At 39.4% G+C, this 17117-nt stretch overlaps 1 protein-coding gene across 1 annotated transcript; it reads left to right on the forward strand.

The window, feature by feature from the left end:
* The first annotated feature begins 479 nt into the window (after positions 1-479).
* Positions 480-11639, forward strand: SLC46A3 (solute carrier family 46 member 3). Its single transcript, XM_063305726.1, has 5 exons — positions 480-692; positions 5091-5955; positions 8233-8316; positions 9872-10028; positions 11375-11639. Exons 1-5 carry the CDS (start codon positions 501-503, stop codon positions 11460-11462), a joined length of 1386 nt encoding a protein of 461 aa, XP_063161796.1. The 5' UTR covers positions 480-500; the 3' UTR covers positions 11463-11639.
* Positions 11640-17117: the final 5478 nt, after the last annotated feature.

Consider the following 17117-nt stretch of genomic DNA (forward strand, 5'->3'; position numbering starts at 1 on the left):
GGACTTCAACTCCCAGAATTCCCAAATCAACGTGGCTGGCTGGGGAATTCTAAGAGTTGAAGTCCACACATCTCAAAGTGGCCAAGGTTGAGAGAGACTGGTTTACTGTAAAATGCTGTTAAATATTTTTAATAAGCTTCTTTTTTTTTGAGCTTCACTACAGCTAACAGGCTTCTAATGGCAGAAAAGCTGAAAATGAAAATAGTCCAGTAGAAATTAAAATTTGCTTAAAGTATGCTAAATGTGTCTCAGATGTCTTTGGTAGAAAAGCTTATGTATAAAGATATCAGGTAAGCATGGCTTTTGCATCAATTATCATGGCTTGCCAATGGGCCACACCCCTTTGAATTTAGAAACACAAAATAGGGTCACCTGCCATGTTTTCCATCATTTGATTAATGATCTGTTAAGGAACCGTAAGGTATGCATGAATTCTCTTCCTCTAAAAAAGCTAACTTGTTATTTTCTCCCTGAATTATAATTAAAGCAAAACCTCAAGGATGAAGAAAACATTGTTACTAGAGCCTGCCATTTCCTTATATATTTTTGCCTATGCTGTGACCTCCCCTCTGAAGCAGCAGTATGTGTACAAGAGGATCTGGGAAGAAACTATCAACTCTACCTTCATAGTTCAAGACAATGTTTCTCACTGTGAAGTAAATCAAAGCAATCCAACCTACTTGAAGCAGAAGGTAAGGTCAGATTATGCACTGGGTGTGCTCCGAAGTTAAGCAGAGTTAATGATAGACTTGTACACCTGGATACTGAATATTAAATCATGTTGAGTTCTATGAGGATTATTTCTAGATAATTGGGATCCTATTTCCAATTATCTGGGTTAAAGCACCATTTAACTCAATGGGTGTTACATCTGAGTAGATATCTAAAAGATTGTAGATATGTGTCATCATAGAGCAATCAGTTCTGGGTTGCAAAAATCTGGATTACCACTAGATGAGAAGTAGGACTGAGTTTTCTGTATCTCAAGATGACCTGGTGGACATCTAGAATTATGCAGGCAGAACTGGTACTCCTGGTAACTGATACTATTGGAAGACCTTTTGTAGAAGATTTTAGGCAGTGAGCAGAATGGTAGGACCTTCTTTGAATGCAAAAAGTCACAGGGTCAATACCTTGTATTTCCTGTTTGAAAACATGAGAGCTGCTTTCATACTGTGTCTGAATGTAAATATGAATAGCATGTGAGAGCTGGGTTTTGGTAGATCGTGGCAAGGGCTTAAATTTGGGTATAGACCCACCCATTGTGGCTTATTCACCATTTTTTTGTGCTGTTGAACTTATGCTTGATTAAAAAGAAGGTCAGAATATATCTGTAATAGTATGTGGGAATGATCTTGGGAGATGGGGGAAGAGAGACAGCTAGGGAATGGTTGGATAAGAGGCAGCTGAGCCCTCAGAAGAAATATGGGAATGGCAAATGTCTCAGAAGGGATTCTCCGTAGTTTCTTGGGCTGTAAAAGTGAGGGAGGAGAAATATACTTTCAGACTTGCAAGACTGATTTCACCCTTATGAGATAGTCCAGACAGGAAGCACACCCAGATGAACTAATTCCACTTTATTGTAAGGTTACATTAACAGATTCTTGCAAGTCTGAAAGTATATTTCTCCCACATCACCTTTACAGCCCAAGAAACTAGGGAGAGTCCCTTCTGAGACATTTGCTACACCCCCATTCCTTCTGCAGGCTACGCTGCTTATCTGACCATTGTCTTGTCTGTGGCTCTTCCTCCTGTCTCCCAAGGCCATTCCCACATCCCATTACAATATCAGGTTTCTTAATTGTTGGACTGACTCTTTAAATTAATTGGGGCTCAATGTATAGTGAGAACATTTTGCTCTGTCAGCCTAGCTGCAGTCCTTAAGTATAGAAATTGCAATCAGAGTTCTCTTTATTGCCTCTTGTTTTGCCTCTCAGGGTTGATTTATTTTTTACAGTACCACCATGACCTAGAGAGGATTTCATTTTCACATTACTACTTAATAGCCATTTGGATGTTGAAAATCAGTAAGGTTTCATTGGCTCTGATGGTGCATTTTTAAGGTCGTTTCTTATTAAATTTCTTATGTGATACAGTTACAAAATAGATGAATTTTAAACAAGACAGATATTTCAAAGTCACTTTTTCAGCCCTGTCACTTTTTCAGCCCTGTCTTAAAGCATTTGCAGCCGGACTGGGCAAAGCATTCAAAAAGGGCATTTTGCAAAAGGCATTGTATATGCCAAACACCCTTCCTCAAAGGGTTAAAGCTGCCACATCCTTGGGCAGTGCAGCACAGCCACTATGCTTGCAGGGGTGCATAACCCACAACATGTACTGTATGCTGGGCTTGCCAGTGAAGCAAAGGGCTACAAATAGAACAGAAGCCTTTGAAGAAGCCACACAAAGCCTTTTGGGAGAGGCAGTGGCTTTAACGCTTTAGAGAAGAGGGCTTCACTTGTGCAGTACGCCTGAAGAAGCACCTCTTCACCTAGTTCACTTTGGTTATCTGGAAAAAAAAAATATGCAGGGTCAGACATGGTTATTACTTGGATGGGAGGCCCCCAGCAAATCTGAGGGCTGTAGAGTAGTCTGGAAATCAAAATAAAAACAAAAGCAGCACCTTCCTGGAATCGGTCAATTCAGACGTTAATGTGTCCTTTCTAATCCCTCCATTAGCCTGCAGTCAGAATTCTCAAGATCATTTCAGAATCTTATATAAATTGGGGGTAATTCCTCCCCTTTTAAATACTTCTGCACTTTTTTGCACTATTTCAGAAGCCTACTGCCATATCGCTGCCAAATAAACTATAGCGATGTGTCCAGGTAGTCACCAGAAGTCAAGCTGGCTCAGGGGAGTCTTTTACATACAGCTTCCAAACCCAGTATTTCCAGACTTGTCCAGATTTCAGCTCTCAGAATTGCTAGCCATGCTGCCAGGAAGGAGTTGCTGCGCCAGTCCATTAAAGGATACCAGTTTGGTGAAGGTTGATATGCAGATGTGAAAACTTCATTGGATGTTGTCCCAGACCAAGTTAGTCATGCCTAAATCCCACTGATTTCCATAACTAATACATTTCAAACAACTGACTTTCCTCTAAATGGCATGCCAAGTTAAGCTAGCTCAGTTTATATTAGCTGAGATTCAGGAGTTTGTCTGTCTGATGTGTCTTCGTCTGCCTTCCCCCACATACAATCATTGCCGTGCCATGATCTTATCCAGAGAAAGGATGGAGGCCATATTGAGCTGATTAAATATAGGAAGAGAAAAATATTATGCTAAAAATAACAGTAGTAGAAAACCTTAAACCTTTGTTCTTGCCATTATGTTTTCACCTTCCTCCAAGTTCTCAGATCATCATTTTCGTGGCCTTGTTAATCTTTTTATTTGGCTTAAGCTTTCTTAGCCATAGTTTGCATTGCCAGCACAACTCTAGCTCCAGGGCTGGATTTTACCAAAATAGTTCATCCTTTTGCATCCAGAAGATCCAAAGTCTCTGACATGTCGAGATAAAGATGGGGAAGACTACTTTTTAAACTCTTGGAAAACTCTTCTAGTCAGTGTAGGCTGACTAGTTTTCCAAGAGTTTAAAAAGTAGTTCTGAGCTATCCTAATCCTACCCTGAGCTAGGATAGTTCTGAGCTATCCTAATCTCTTGGTATAAGGCAATGATCTGTGTTTCTAATTTGAATTTGGAACAGTGTGCTGGCATTAAAGAAATATTTCTATATTCCAGTTGCTCTGGCTGTTTTGTTCAAATTGCTTAGGGCATAGTGAACACTAAAAACATCCCCCCCTCTTAAAGGGAAATGGAATATTTTAGGGGTTTCAGAGTATTTCAGCCAGATAAAGTTGATAATAGAATATCACATACTTGATTCAAACCTGTTCAGGTATGTTCTGCCAAGTGTCTAAGCAGTGATCAGATGCTCAGGCAATTGGTTCTTTTAGATCCAGAGACAATAAGCCCACCAGTGGATAAAGAAGGCTTTATTATTTACTTTATTAACTTAAGCAAACAGAGTTAAACAGAAACACAGTTTAAGCAGATTAAACAAAAGTATAAAAAGCATAGAATACAGAAAGAAATCATACATACCAAGCAAGTTGATACCCAATCCCTTTTATGTTGCCAGGACCCTCCTAGCCAAGGCGCCCCTAGGGTGGCAATTGTTCTACAGCACCCAGTGCACTGGATCTGTACAGAAGCTCCCAAACTCCAAAACAGTTCCAAGGGTTTTATCCAAGTCTGGCCCTCAAACCTCATGACCATGTTTCCATGGTTGCAGGCTATGAGATCTGACCTTGATTAGGAAGCTTCCCAAGGCCCAAAAACACCTGTCTGTGACATCATCCAAGAGCCTGGGAAGTTTTACAGATCTTAACAAAGCAATATGGGGTTTTTCTCTTATCTCTCTCCCCATTCCAAACAAAGATATGTCCTGGAGGGCTGTTGGAGGAGTGGACTTACAAACTTTCAGTCTTGTGGTTTTATCTCCCCCCTTCTCATGCCAAGCAGAAATAAAAACAAGCCAATTAAACATCAGCATAACTCAACATAAACTCTGATCTTCTTTGTGTGAGGGAGAAAATGAACATACGTCATTAACTCCTCGAGATAACAATGGTCGTCTGCATTGCCACTACAAGGTGTTAAGAAAATTGAGCACTAGTCACTTGAGCACTTTGGATAATGTCACAATGAGTGTCTATTGTATTTCAAAGCCTGCTGATCCCATAGTTTGTTTACACATCAGACACACTACTTATATATCCAGGATTGGTACATTCGATACCAATATACTGTCAACTAATATTTCATGTACTGTATAACCTGGAGCCCAGTATAAAAAAAATTAGCCACATAAACCTTGTATATCATTGCAAGGCTCTTTTTAATGACTTTGCTATTTAACTATCATAACAGTGGCTTTGGAATATGTCATGGTATCTTTGATTGCTGGTTTCTATATGCAAAGTGTTGTGGTAAACCAGAGCTCCTATTTATAGGTGAAGCCAGAAGTTGAATGATAATATATGCATTGATTGATTTCTCTCTTTTCTTATTTTATTTCTTTTCTTCTTTCAGGAAGTCCAAGAAAAAGCCTCCCTCTTTGTCATGAAAACGGACCTCTGTGGGGCAGTGTTCAGCATCTTGGTGGCCTTTGTCCTAGTAGCAAATGGTGACCGATATGGACGCAAAATATCCTTGGTCCTTCCTCTGGTGGGGAATCTTGCCAGCAGCATCTTTCTCTGTGTGATGTCAGACTTGTCTTTGCCCCTCTACCTTTTCTTTGTTTTCTCCTTGGTTGGTGGCCTGTTTGGGGACCTGGCTACCTTTCTCGGAGGGGCCTTTTCCTTTGTAGTTGATTGTTGTGAGACTCAGAAACAAAAGACCATCCGAATAGCTGTGGTCGACTTGATCTTTGGATTCGCATCTGGATTGGGAGGACTGGTCTCAGGTTACTTTCTAAAAAAAATAGACTTTATGTGGACGTTTGCCATGATTTCTCTATTTCACGTGGTCAACATTTTCTATGTCATATTTTGCTTGGATGAAACAGTGAGAGTCTCGGCATTCCAGACACAATCTTGGCGGGAAGGTCTTAAAGAAACTCTTTCTGGAGTATATATGCTCTTTAAATCCTCCACCTGTAAGAAGCGAATTTTAATCATCTTGCTGCTTTGTACGTTCATGACTTACCTTTTCACAATGTTTGGAGGGACTAGTCTCTATGTGCTGTATGAACTGAATGCTCCCCTCTGTTGGAATGCCATTTACATAGGATATGGCTCAGCGGTGTCTACCTCAGTCTCTCTGACTGGTTTCCTAGGGATTGTTTTTCTTTCTCAGTATCTGAGAAATAGCTACCTTGTTTTTATTGGAATCTTCTCTTATATTGGAGGAACTATCATGGCCGCCTTTGCCAAGACTACATTGATGATGCTTTTGGGTAAGTTTATTACTGGACTGGTTAAGTTCAAAGATGATACTAAAAATTCTGGTGATGTAGATCAGTGTTTCTCAATCTTGGCAACTTTAAGATGTATGAATTTCAACTCCCAGAATTCTCCAGGCTGTGGAATTCTGGGAGTTGAAGTTCACCCATCTTAAAGTTGCCAAGATTGAGAACATTGATGTAGGTGATTAGAAAATTGGTGGTGCCTAATATTTTCTGCATTATTTATGGCACTAGTCCAAGACATAGGTCCTTCTTGTCATCTGCTGCCCAAATTTTTTAATTGGAAATGCCAGGGATTGAACCAGGGGCTTTCTGAATATAAGGTACAAGCTCTACACTCTGACTCTTTAGAATGTAAGTGAATAAAATTTGTAGTCCTTTAGAAAGATTGTGGTTCATATTCCAATTTCCATCCCTTTAGGATCTGCAAGGCGATGTAACAGCAATGTAAAATATAAACTACAATAAAAACAACAGCAAACAGCAGAACTACTAGAGGCAACAATTAATATAAATTATCCCAAAAGACCTTCTTGAAATAGCAGTATTTTAACCCACCCTCTGAAAGCTAGCAGTTAACAGATTATGTGAAATGACCTTTCCCTTAGGACAAATCACAAACTTGTAGCTACTTGCCATGTTTTTATGGCCCAGGGAAATAGAGCAGAATCTTCCATTTCCTGCCCCCAAACTGATTTGCATAACCAGAAGAGACCCAAAGCAGATACTGGGCTACAAATGGCTGTTACCCTATGTCTATTCTTTTCTTGTCTTTTAGTTATTTTCTGTAACTAGGCAGATTTCCTTCTAACAGAAGAGAACATCTGTAGCTCAGGGATGGACTGTGGAGTCCTTGGTGCTCTCTGAGCTTGGTTGTTTGCTTGCAGACATTTCATTACCTGACTAGGTAACATCATCAGTACACTGAAGATGTTACCTAGTCAAGTAATGAAACATTACTAGTTTGCTGGCTTAGGGAATGTGATAACTTCCCATTCTTCCTGGCCCACTCTCCCACAAAGCTTCTGAATAAGAGAACATTGTAACTAATTTAATAACTCAACATATAGCACCCTAAAGAGGCCCCCGTGAATTCATGAATTTAAATTAAAAACTTTTAATATCTCCATCTTGGATTTTATATTTTACATTTATATTTTTATTTAAGAAGTACTGTTTTTATTGTATTTTAATCTGTATTTATTTTTAGTTTTATTGTAACCCACCCAGAGTTGCTCTTTGAGTGACTTGGGCAGTGACAAAATTTGAAATATAAATTAATAAATATAAACATTTCATGATCTTTGCCCATTTTCTACCTTGCTGTACTGCACCTATACCATGACTGGTGTTATTATTAAGACAAATACTGGATACAGCAGGTGAAGCAGAAACACCTGCAAATCTCTACTGCATTTAAAATCTGAATGTAATGAATTCCTGTTTTCCATTGCTGTGCAGGAACTGTACCTTGCTACTTCAGGTTCATCCACATACTAGAGTTAAAATATGTGCAGACAAGGTAATCTCTTCTGAAAGCGATGCACATTAGATATGTTGCTACTCACTTATACAAAATTCCTAAGTGGACAAACAAATTGTTTATGATATCCATATTGAGATTCATGACATCACAAGTCTGTGTCTGGACCTTCCCTTGGCCATCTCCTAGGCTGGTGTGTGTACAATAGAAGTGTGAAAGGAAACAAATGCATGTAGAGATATGAGTGCAAGGCTTCTCTGTGTGAAGAGGAAACCTTGAGACATCTAGTCCCCCCCCCAAACTAATGTTGAACTCAGTCTGCAAAGGACATTTCCAGCCAGCAAATAAATAACAGGTATGACCAGTTAATAGCAAATGTGCAGAACAATTGCATGGAGGATGGGGCGAGATTATGCCACTAATTTCACTCCTGGTTTTTGGTACATCTGCTGGTCTTGTCTCTGTGTTTGTGGGTTATTGTTAACCAAGAAAAAGATCTGTCTATGTACAGATACTTCTCATTCTGCTTGGAATTACAGATTTTAAATTACAGTCAAGGATGTCTCTGCTTAGTGACCAATGGAAATGGCAGTAGTGCAAAATGTATTTGGGGGAGGGCATCTTTTGCCTGCATTAAATCCATGATGATTTCTGAAAGGTGCTACCATGGTTGTTACCCAGATACCTTGGCTGTTATTTGCTACAGTTAGAGCTTGTATAAACTGATTAGCTATTTGGGGTGGTTATTTTAAAAACTGTTGACTTGTGTGACTTCTATTTTGCAGTGAGAGTGCCATCTATGTTCCTTTTTATACCCATTCCTGTTATTCGATCCATGTTGTCCAAAATAGTTCTTCCTAATGAGCAAGGTGAGTCAGTGCTGCCAAAGAATTAATTGCAGATGTCAGTTTGCATTTTCTCCCTGAAGCAAGAGTTGTATACTGTATTGTTATCTTAATTAGTTCCATCACTAAAGCACTAAGACCACCATTTCCATTTGGTACACATAAGTCCCATTCTGCCATGGGATACCCAAATCCATGGCACCGAGTGTCTTTATCAGCTTAGCTTGGTGAGCCATCTTTGAAATGTTGTGGTGATTCTATAGGAAAATGAACTATCCTCCAGACTAGACTCTTATCTACTAAACAAGTTGTGAAGATAACTCAGAAAGTAAAAAAAGTCACTGCTAGCTTAATAGCAGAGATCGGTCTGAAATGCATACTTAAGCACATTTTGTATCTAAGTGTAACTCAATGCTTTTATTGTGCTTAACTTTATGGTATCCATCTGCCAAGGTATAACAAGGGTGATCTGAGGGTGTAATACTAGTCTGGGAGGGTGAAGTCAGTCTCCAGCTTACAAATACTAAGTTGCCTAGCAGAAGTTGCAGTGCTAATTTGCGTATAAACTCAAAAGCCGATTTGTTTATTGGTTGCATTTTTTCAAGATGTGCATTGTATACTCCCTTTCCATTTTCCCTTTACTGCAGTCTTATGAGGTAAATAAATCTGAGATACAGGGTCTGACCCAGTGAAAATCCTGGCGGTGTGGGGATTTGAACCTAGTCTGACATGCTAACCACTACAGCAGCAGGATAAGGAACCCACCCCATGTGTAGCACATGCTGTCCCAGAGTTTGTGTGAGCAGGATTATATAGGATTATATATTGTGTTGGGTGGGGGGAATGGTTTATAAGGCAAAATGGGCATTTTGCAGAGACTTAAACCATATCCTTTTAAAATCTGGATTCCCCCTCCAAAATCAAAATGATTTATCTTCCCTGTATGTGAGGATTAAGGGGCAAAATGGAGTCCTTAAATTTTCCAGAGGCATTAATTCCTCTCCTTGACCCCCCAACTTTTTTTAATGTCCAAAAATTCTATCCTTGCTCCAGTGATGTTATGATGTCACCAGCCATAATTTTTCTGGCCCCCAGCCAGGCAAAAGGAAGAAGCGTGTCCCTCCAGCTGAAGAGGTTTGCCCACCCTTGCTCTGACAGCTCCAGATCTCCTAATACTGCTGAAGATGCATATGAGAACCAGCCTACCACGTTACAGAAATCATAGAGTACAACTCACAATACTTGTAGAAATAATAGTGTCATCCTATTTGGAGAGTGTTGGTTGGGGAAAAGATACAGTAGTGCATTTTTTGCAAGGTTACAGAATCTGTGTTACAAGGAAGGACAGATGGATAGACAGCTTATCATCGGGTCTGACTCTTGTAGCCTAACTGATGTGGTTCAGACATTTGTTTGACTGTCAGAGAAATGCCTTGGATGGTATGTGCAGACCGCTAAGTCATTCAGTCACGCCATTCCGTTGTCATTGTGTCAGCGTCCTTCTAGTAGTGTAGTCACGCATACCTACATAAATGTCTGGATCTCTGTAATCTGTTTTATTTTTCTTTCTTTTTGACAGGAGCTTTATTTGCTTGCATTGCCTGCTTAGAGGTTGTGACCGGGACCATTTCAGTTGCTGTTTTTAATACCCTCTATGCAGTGACTGTAGCATGGTTTCCTGGCTTCACATTTCTCTTATCAGCTGGTTTCTGCATAATTCCACTGAGTTTAATGAGGTAAGCAGGGGTCATCCATTATGTAGTGCTGAAATCTGCCCTGTAATTTCTCAGAAATGTTATCTTCCTAGAAAAAGGGATGTCTACTTTTGTATCCAATTCTCATAGTACTTGAGATTTCTTCCACATATTCTGAGTCGTATTTTTTAGTTTATTATAGAAGGTAGAAGATGCTGCCCTAGGGCTGTTGTTTTCTGTGATACATCTTTCCATTATTCTGTACCAACCTGGCTGCATACGCTTCCCAATCTGAAAAATACCTATGGGAAGAATTCCTTCTTGATTTAATTGAAGCACAAGAAGCTAGGGAGGATGCAGACTGCTGGAGAGATGATTATATAGTGAAGAATAGGATATACACACACACCAATCATCTCATAGCTAAATTAAAGAATATCACACTGCATCATTTTACTTAAATCCTCTTTTTGAACAAAATTTCAGAAGCAGATTCTCTGATATCAAATTGAATGAGAACTAACAATAAAAGCATGGGAAATATTTCTGCATGACATTGATCATACCATTGTTTCTTTTCATAAATAGAATACTATATGGCATCTATTTACATTGCAAATATCCACCCTTAAAATTTGCTGTTGATTCTGAAAATCTGGAAGTGTGAGATCTTTGAATCTGATTTTCAATAGTTACGGAGTAGGAAGATTAAGAAAAGCATCTGTTCATGTGATAGTGGATTGCCTTTTTGTGATCAGATGACTTATATACTTGGGCATATTTGTTTATATGTTCCATAAAATATGCAATAAATAGATTGAAACTATCATTCTGTTTGTTTAGCATTTTATCTGGACAAAATAGTCTTGAAAATGGCCTGTTTATATATTTGCAAAGGAAAGTGGGGAAAAACTTGGAGATACCACTGCAGGCCTGTTATTTTAGGCTTTTTTTCAATTATGTATTTATTTTATATTTTTAAACCACCCAATAACTGAAGCTGTCTGGGCAGTTTATGATAAAACATACTAAAATACAATGTAAGCTAAAACATACACAACAAAAACAAATAGAATAACTATACGCGATAATATTCTAAATGGCCACTGTTGTTGTGTATTTGGGGTTTTTTTCCCCAAATATTCCAATATATTTGTTGTCCTGGTGAAAGCATATTAAACTGTCTCAAATGCTCAAAGAAAAGTAGAGCCATCTTCAGTCTTAATCTAAAATTGTCACAATGGACATTTTCTTCCTAAAATAACTTACAACACAAGAAAAATTGTGTCTGTTTCCTGCTGAAAAGGATTCTAGGCTTTTTGCATGGCAGTTCATGGTAATTTTACCTTTTCAGTTGACTAAGTATGTCTTATGTCCCTTTCCCCCAGCTGGTTTATGTACATCACCCGGCACCAAGAGAACTTTGTGCTACTCATCAATGAAGAGGACTGTCCCGGGCAGAATGACAACAGCTGAATAGAGAATACACCAAGCAGCTACTGCTCTCAAGCTTCTATAATGACTGGACCTGTGGATGGAGTTGCTGTAGTTTTCAGTGCTCCACAATGGCTCAATTGCGAGAGTTTCACAATAATTGACTGGCCCGAGTTTGATTTTGCCTTGGATTGCCTATAGGATGCCGTGCAAGGGATGTAATTTAGATGTGCTCTATGACCACCAAACATTGACTGAGTATCTTGTCTTAGATTTCTTCCCACTGCTACCTTGCCCCAAATTGCCCTGTGATCTGAACTAGGTCAACACATGGGTCAATCAACTAAAAAAACTTGTCTTTGCTTTATCGACATGGCAGATTATAAAAAGGAAATTATTGATTGTGTCATGTGCCGTTTCTAATCCCTCCACTAGCCTGTGTCCTGCATTCAAAATTCTCAAGACCATTATTTTATTTAAGTTGGTGGGGTTAATCCCCCACTCCACCTCTTTGAAGTACCTCTGCTTTTGTCTCTCTTTATTTACATCGGAATTTTCCAACCTCTACTAATTCATCAATCTCTCTTTTGCAAACCAGTAGGTTCAGACAGCAAGTGTGATGTAGTTAGTAAGGGGTTGGGTTGGAACTGGGGAGAACTAGATTCAAGTCTCCTCTCAGCCATAGAGCAGCTGGCTGGCTTGGGACAATTATCAGCCAACTTAGCTCACTGGTGGTTGTGGGGATAACAAGGAAGACCACCGTGTATGCTGCCTTATGTTCACAAAGGCTAAGTATGGAATGTAGTAACTATAAAGTTCAACGATCCATATTCCTTACAGGAATTGAAAAGCAAAGAGAAGGAGTAAGCCACCATGAAGGTCATAACCCTCCATCCTCCTCATGATAGTTGTGTAGAGAGAATACAATATAGAAGGTCACAGTGCTGAGCAAGAATCATGTATCTGCACTGTAGGATGAAAAAAGGGTCAACCAATCCAGAAATAGGCCAGCATGGCTTTCTAGTAGGGTCCAAGAAGCTGTAAAAGTCGAAAAGCTGCTTTCAGAAAATAAAAGGTGTATCTTGATGAGAACAAACAGGGTCACAAGATCTGGTAGAAAAAGTATAAGGTTTTAATAAAGAATGCAGAATGAATGAACGTTGGACTAAGAGGGTCATACCCTGATCCACCAGGACTATATTTATTAGTTTCTCTCATGCAGTTGAGCAACCCTTGCTTGGGCAATTGTATGTAAAAGTTCTGCCTCTACCTCAAGTTTTTCTTAGCAACCATAATTATCAGAAAAGCTGTAACAATGGTAGAAAACAAATTATGCTTTGTACTGAAATCAGGTAAAGACTTGGAATCCAGGGCACGTTGTTACTGTGCATCCTCTACACATGCCTGTGTGAACAGAGGGTTGTGGGAATGAGGGAATTTTTCCAGGTGTGTATAACACTCAACACAGTTAAGTACTGTGATTCAACAAAGTGGTGAAAAGGTAACCCATTACTATTTTTTTTTTTTTAGGAATCATTCCCTTTAATCTATGGAAGAAGAGTAAACCCCACTGTAAATCCCTTTTCTTGTTGCACGGTCTTTGAAAGCCTCTGCCTCTTGATTTTACAAAACAAAATAGATTCTTGAGCCAAGTTATTAGAGTATTAATAGAATATGTTGCAACTACCTGGTAATGTTTGTTACCTTTTGCTATATCCTTTATGAGGCAATCACTTTACACTTCTGCCCCAATATATTAAAATGTACAATTATTAAATTGTTAATTTAAGACAGCTGACCTACCAATCACATGTGCCAGAAAGGCAACTTATCTGTGATGTTTGTTTTCTGAAGTGCACTTTATAATTTAACATAAGGAATAAGGGTTTTTAATAGTAATTTTTTAACGTTTTGCTTAGCAACTGGTAAGTAACAGACATGCATCAGTGATCATTTTAAGAGAATTTGACTATGAATAAGGGAAGTGACATACAAAGGATGCATTTTTCTGAATACTTTGAGCCTGCAGTACTTGTATTGCAAGAAATAGATACCTGCAGAGCTGGTACTTACTGTGTTTTTGGGCTGCCATTGAAGATTGTGTTTAAGTCCTGGTGAAATGAGCACATTTAAGGGTATATAAATGCATTAGTAGCTAAATGCACTTGGTAACGTATTAGCTCAGTTGAACACTCTGGTTTCTGAGTAATTCCATATAGGATTGTATTTTACAACCTTTAGTGGGCTGTGGCTTTTGTATTTTTGTAAGTACACACCATTTTGTAGTTATGGCTAATAAAGACCACAAACTGTGATTAGAGAAGCAGTCTGTGTTCTGCTCCCTCCCGTGCAGGTATGTTTATCTTGTAATTCTGTACCAAAGATATTTCATGTATGTATGGTGTGTTTTTAATATAATTCTATAAATAAGTTTTCCACCTGGTCCAGAAACTTTTTGCAACGCTTTGTGCTTCTATGATTAAACCAAAGGTGTGCATCTAATTGGTCTACAGTTACTCTGCTTTAAAGTGCCATGTAACTATAAAATTACACTTCTCTTCCAAGACGTTGCAAAGATGTAAGTCCTTGTACTTGCTCAGTGGTGCTGTAAGGCATGTACCTATTTCCAACTTTCTATACCTGTGTGAGAGCAATCTGAGAAGGTTAATGTAAGGAATGCCTAAGACCAAATAAAAGACTCAGACTTTAAAGTTTAAGCTCTGGCTTTTATCTAGAATAGAATGCACACCAGTAAAAAGCTGAGTGACGGAAGCGCGCCAAAAGTTGAATGAAATAGTCTCGTGCCAAACAGCGCTCCATCCCCACACTCCCCGGGTGTGCCCCACGAGTTCCACGGAGTGACAGGCCATCAAGACTTGATAGGTGAGAGGTTGTCCAGCCCCATTCGCCCCAGGCATCGCCCTGTTTATCTTCCTGCGAGATAATGGTCCATTAGACCTCGATATTCCTCGAAAGCCCGGACGCGCCTTTCCGAACCTCGCCCTGATCCTTTATCAGGGGCATCAATGGCCGATTACCAGGCGATGGGACCTTGTTTGTTCAGAAGATCTCCCAACCCCATTACCTACTTCCAGCCATTGACACGCATCCGCGCTTTGTCATGCGAGCCGTTACGATGTCGCAAACATCGCAATGACGATCATGACAGTTAAGTCATCCCAGTGCCATAGAGCATTCAAGGCAATGATATAAAAGCAGAGTGTCTAGCACTTTGGTCTGCAGTGCAAGGAATCCCATTCAGTGCCTACAGGAAAAGTGTTGCTGATAGCTCCTGGTGAATTTCTTGTATCCTTTAACTCCCTGTGGGTGTATTATTTTCCCTTGTATCAGATTATTTTGCAGTGTTCTGCTGCTGCGTCTTGGAATAGTCCATGTCACAGTATCAGCAGCACCAAGATTTAAACTGGATGGCAGACACAAACCGTCTACAGATGGATTTTAAGCATGGAACCAAAAGTGAGGGTAACCTTTTTGCTTCCTGCCATTTGCTCAGAATGTTTTCTTGAGGCTCCTTCACTCAATATGCAGAACTAGATGCTGGGAGCAAGCCAGCCTGGCAAATTGAATTCAGCTGCTTTTTTGTTTCCAGTAGATCCCTGAAGCTACCACTGAATGTCCAATGTGTTCCTAAGATGAGTGTTCCAACTTGTAATTGACGGCACTTCAGGTCATTGTCAGTGGCTTTGAGGAATAGGCAATAGATTGTGCACACCTCCCCATCACTTAAATAATCTCTTCTTTCCTAATCTAAGTAGCCCTAAAATGCTTGTTACCTGTTTGTTGAGAGCCAGTGTGGTGTAATGGTGTTATGCCAGGACTGGGGAAACCCAAGTTGAAGTCTACCCTTAGTCATGGAAATTCACTGGATGACTTTAGGCCTCTCTCTCATACACACACACACACCCCTCACTGAGTTGTTCTGGGGAAAAATGGGGGGGGGGATTTTATTTAAATTTATGTCACTACCCATCTCCCACAATGGGGGACTCTGGGCGGTTTACAATAAAATGATACTAAAAACATATCCACCTAATTTACCATTAAAAATATAAACAGAAAATAAATAGAAAATCCAAGTGGAGATGGAACACAATCGCTGAGGGGTGCTATGGCACCAGCCAACCCCAGGTGGAGCTGTTGCTCTACCCCTCCAAAGCAAGGCGGCAGAACCAGGTCTTCAGTTTCTTCGGGAAGTCCGAGAGCGAGGGGTGCTATGTATGCCATCTTGAGTCACTGAAGGAAAAGCAGGATATACATTTATTTACATGGTGACCCTGGGCCAGTCTCTCTCAGCCCAACTCACCTCACAGGGTTGTTGTGGGGAAAATAGGAGGAGGAAGGCGTAGCAGGTATGATCGCCACCTTGAGTTATTTATAAAAATAATAAAGGCAGGATAGAACAGTAAATAAATAAATAAATAAATAAATAAATAAATAAATAAATAAATAAATTTCATAGGCTGTTCAACTCAAAAAAACCCAGGAAAACATACAACTTTAAAACATCCAATTCAATAAAAATCAGAAAGGTTATAAGTAGATAGAAGAAAACACTTTACAGATAACTATTCAAAGGGCTTTTGAAATCCTGGTTTACTAACTAGCTTTTATCCTACCCCAGGTCGGATAAGAGCTAGTTATCAGGTCATGTATATATCTAAATGTATAACTGGCACATACACAGAAATCAGTGGAAAAGTGGTAGTCTCACATTGAACTTGGGAAATGCTGAAAAGTTATTACTCCAAAGCCTTGAATGGGACTAAGGCAGGTGTTGTTAACCCTACTGGCACATGCCACCAATATTCTTGCAGCCCCAGAGCCCTCCAAGATTATGCCACTAACATTTAGTGACACAGTAATTTTTAACAATGATTCTTTATATTCATTGAAGCTAAAAGCTTCAATGTTTAGGATACAACATGAAGGTAAGTGTAATGCCTGAAACTTGGGAAAAATAGAAGGCAAATGGAAAAGAGGCCAACAGATGGTTAAATACTATCGCTGGTGTCATAAGCATGAATTTAAACAAGTGCAAAGATGTAGTTCCTGACAGTCATGGTGAAATGTTGATCACATCATGAAGAGTCAGAAACTACTAAACAGACCAATGACACCTTAAACTATAAAATAGGTGAGTTAAAAATCATAAGTTTAACATGCCTAGTTTGTATAACTTCCCCATAACTCCTAAATATAAAAGCGAAATGTTTAGTACCATCTGCTCAGTGACATCACTATTAGACTCCCTGGAGGCCAAAATATTTCAGTAACAGTCTCTCTCTGGGTTAAGTGAATTACTTCCAAATACAAGAATAGGGTTTTTCTTGCTGCTACCCAGCATAAAATGTAAGATCTCTCCTGCCTCTTGTATTTCCTGAAGTTCTCCTATCCATCTATTAATCAGGCTTGACCCTTCTTAGCTTCTGAGCCCAGACCAGTTAGCCAGGCACAGCCACCTGCTGAGTCACATTATAGTTAGGTAACATTAGATTTGTTTTGACTGCCACTCATTGTTTAGTTTTTCTCCAGCACTCCAAGGTTAAGGTTGAAATATTATTGGTTGACAGACAGATAGTATATGTCTGTCCATCTATCATATATAAATCTGTGAACAGTGAGACTTCTAAGTGACAAGGAGTGCAAAAGAAGTGTAGAAACCTAGTTAGGTTTTAT

The sequence above is a fragment of the Candoia aspera genome, chromosome 5 (genome assembly GCF_035149785.1).
Source record: "Candoia aspera isolate rCanAsp1 chromosome 5, rCanAsp1.hap2, whole genome shotgun sequence".
Taxonomy (NCBI): domain Eukaryota; kingdom Metazoa; phylum Chordata; class Lepidosauria; order Squamata; family Boidae; genus Candoia; species Candoia aspera.

Coding starts and splice junctions, on each gene's coding strand:
- SLC46A3 (XM_063305726.1), top strand. CDS start 501: ATGAAGAAAACATTGTTACTAGAGCCTGCCATTTCCTTATATATTTTT. Junction 693..5,090: donor CAACCTACTTGAAGCAGAAG/GTAAGGTCAGAT, acceptor TTCTTCTTTCAG/GAAGTCCAAGAAAAAGCCTC. Junction 10,029..11,374: donor ATTCCACTGAGTTTAATGAG/GTAAGCAGGGGT, acceptor CCTTTCCCCCAG/CTGGTTTATGTACATCACCC.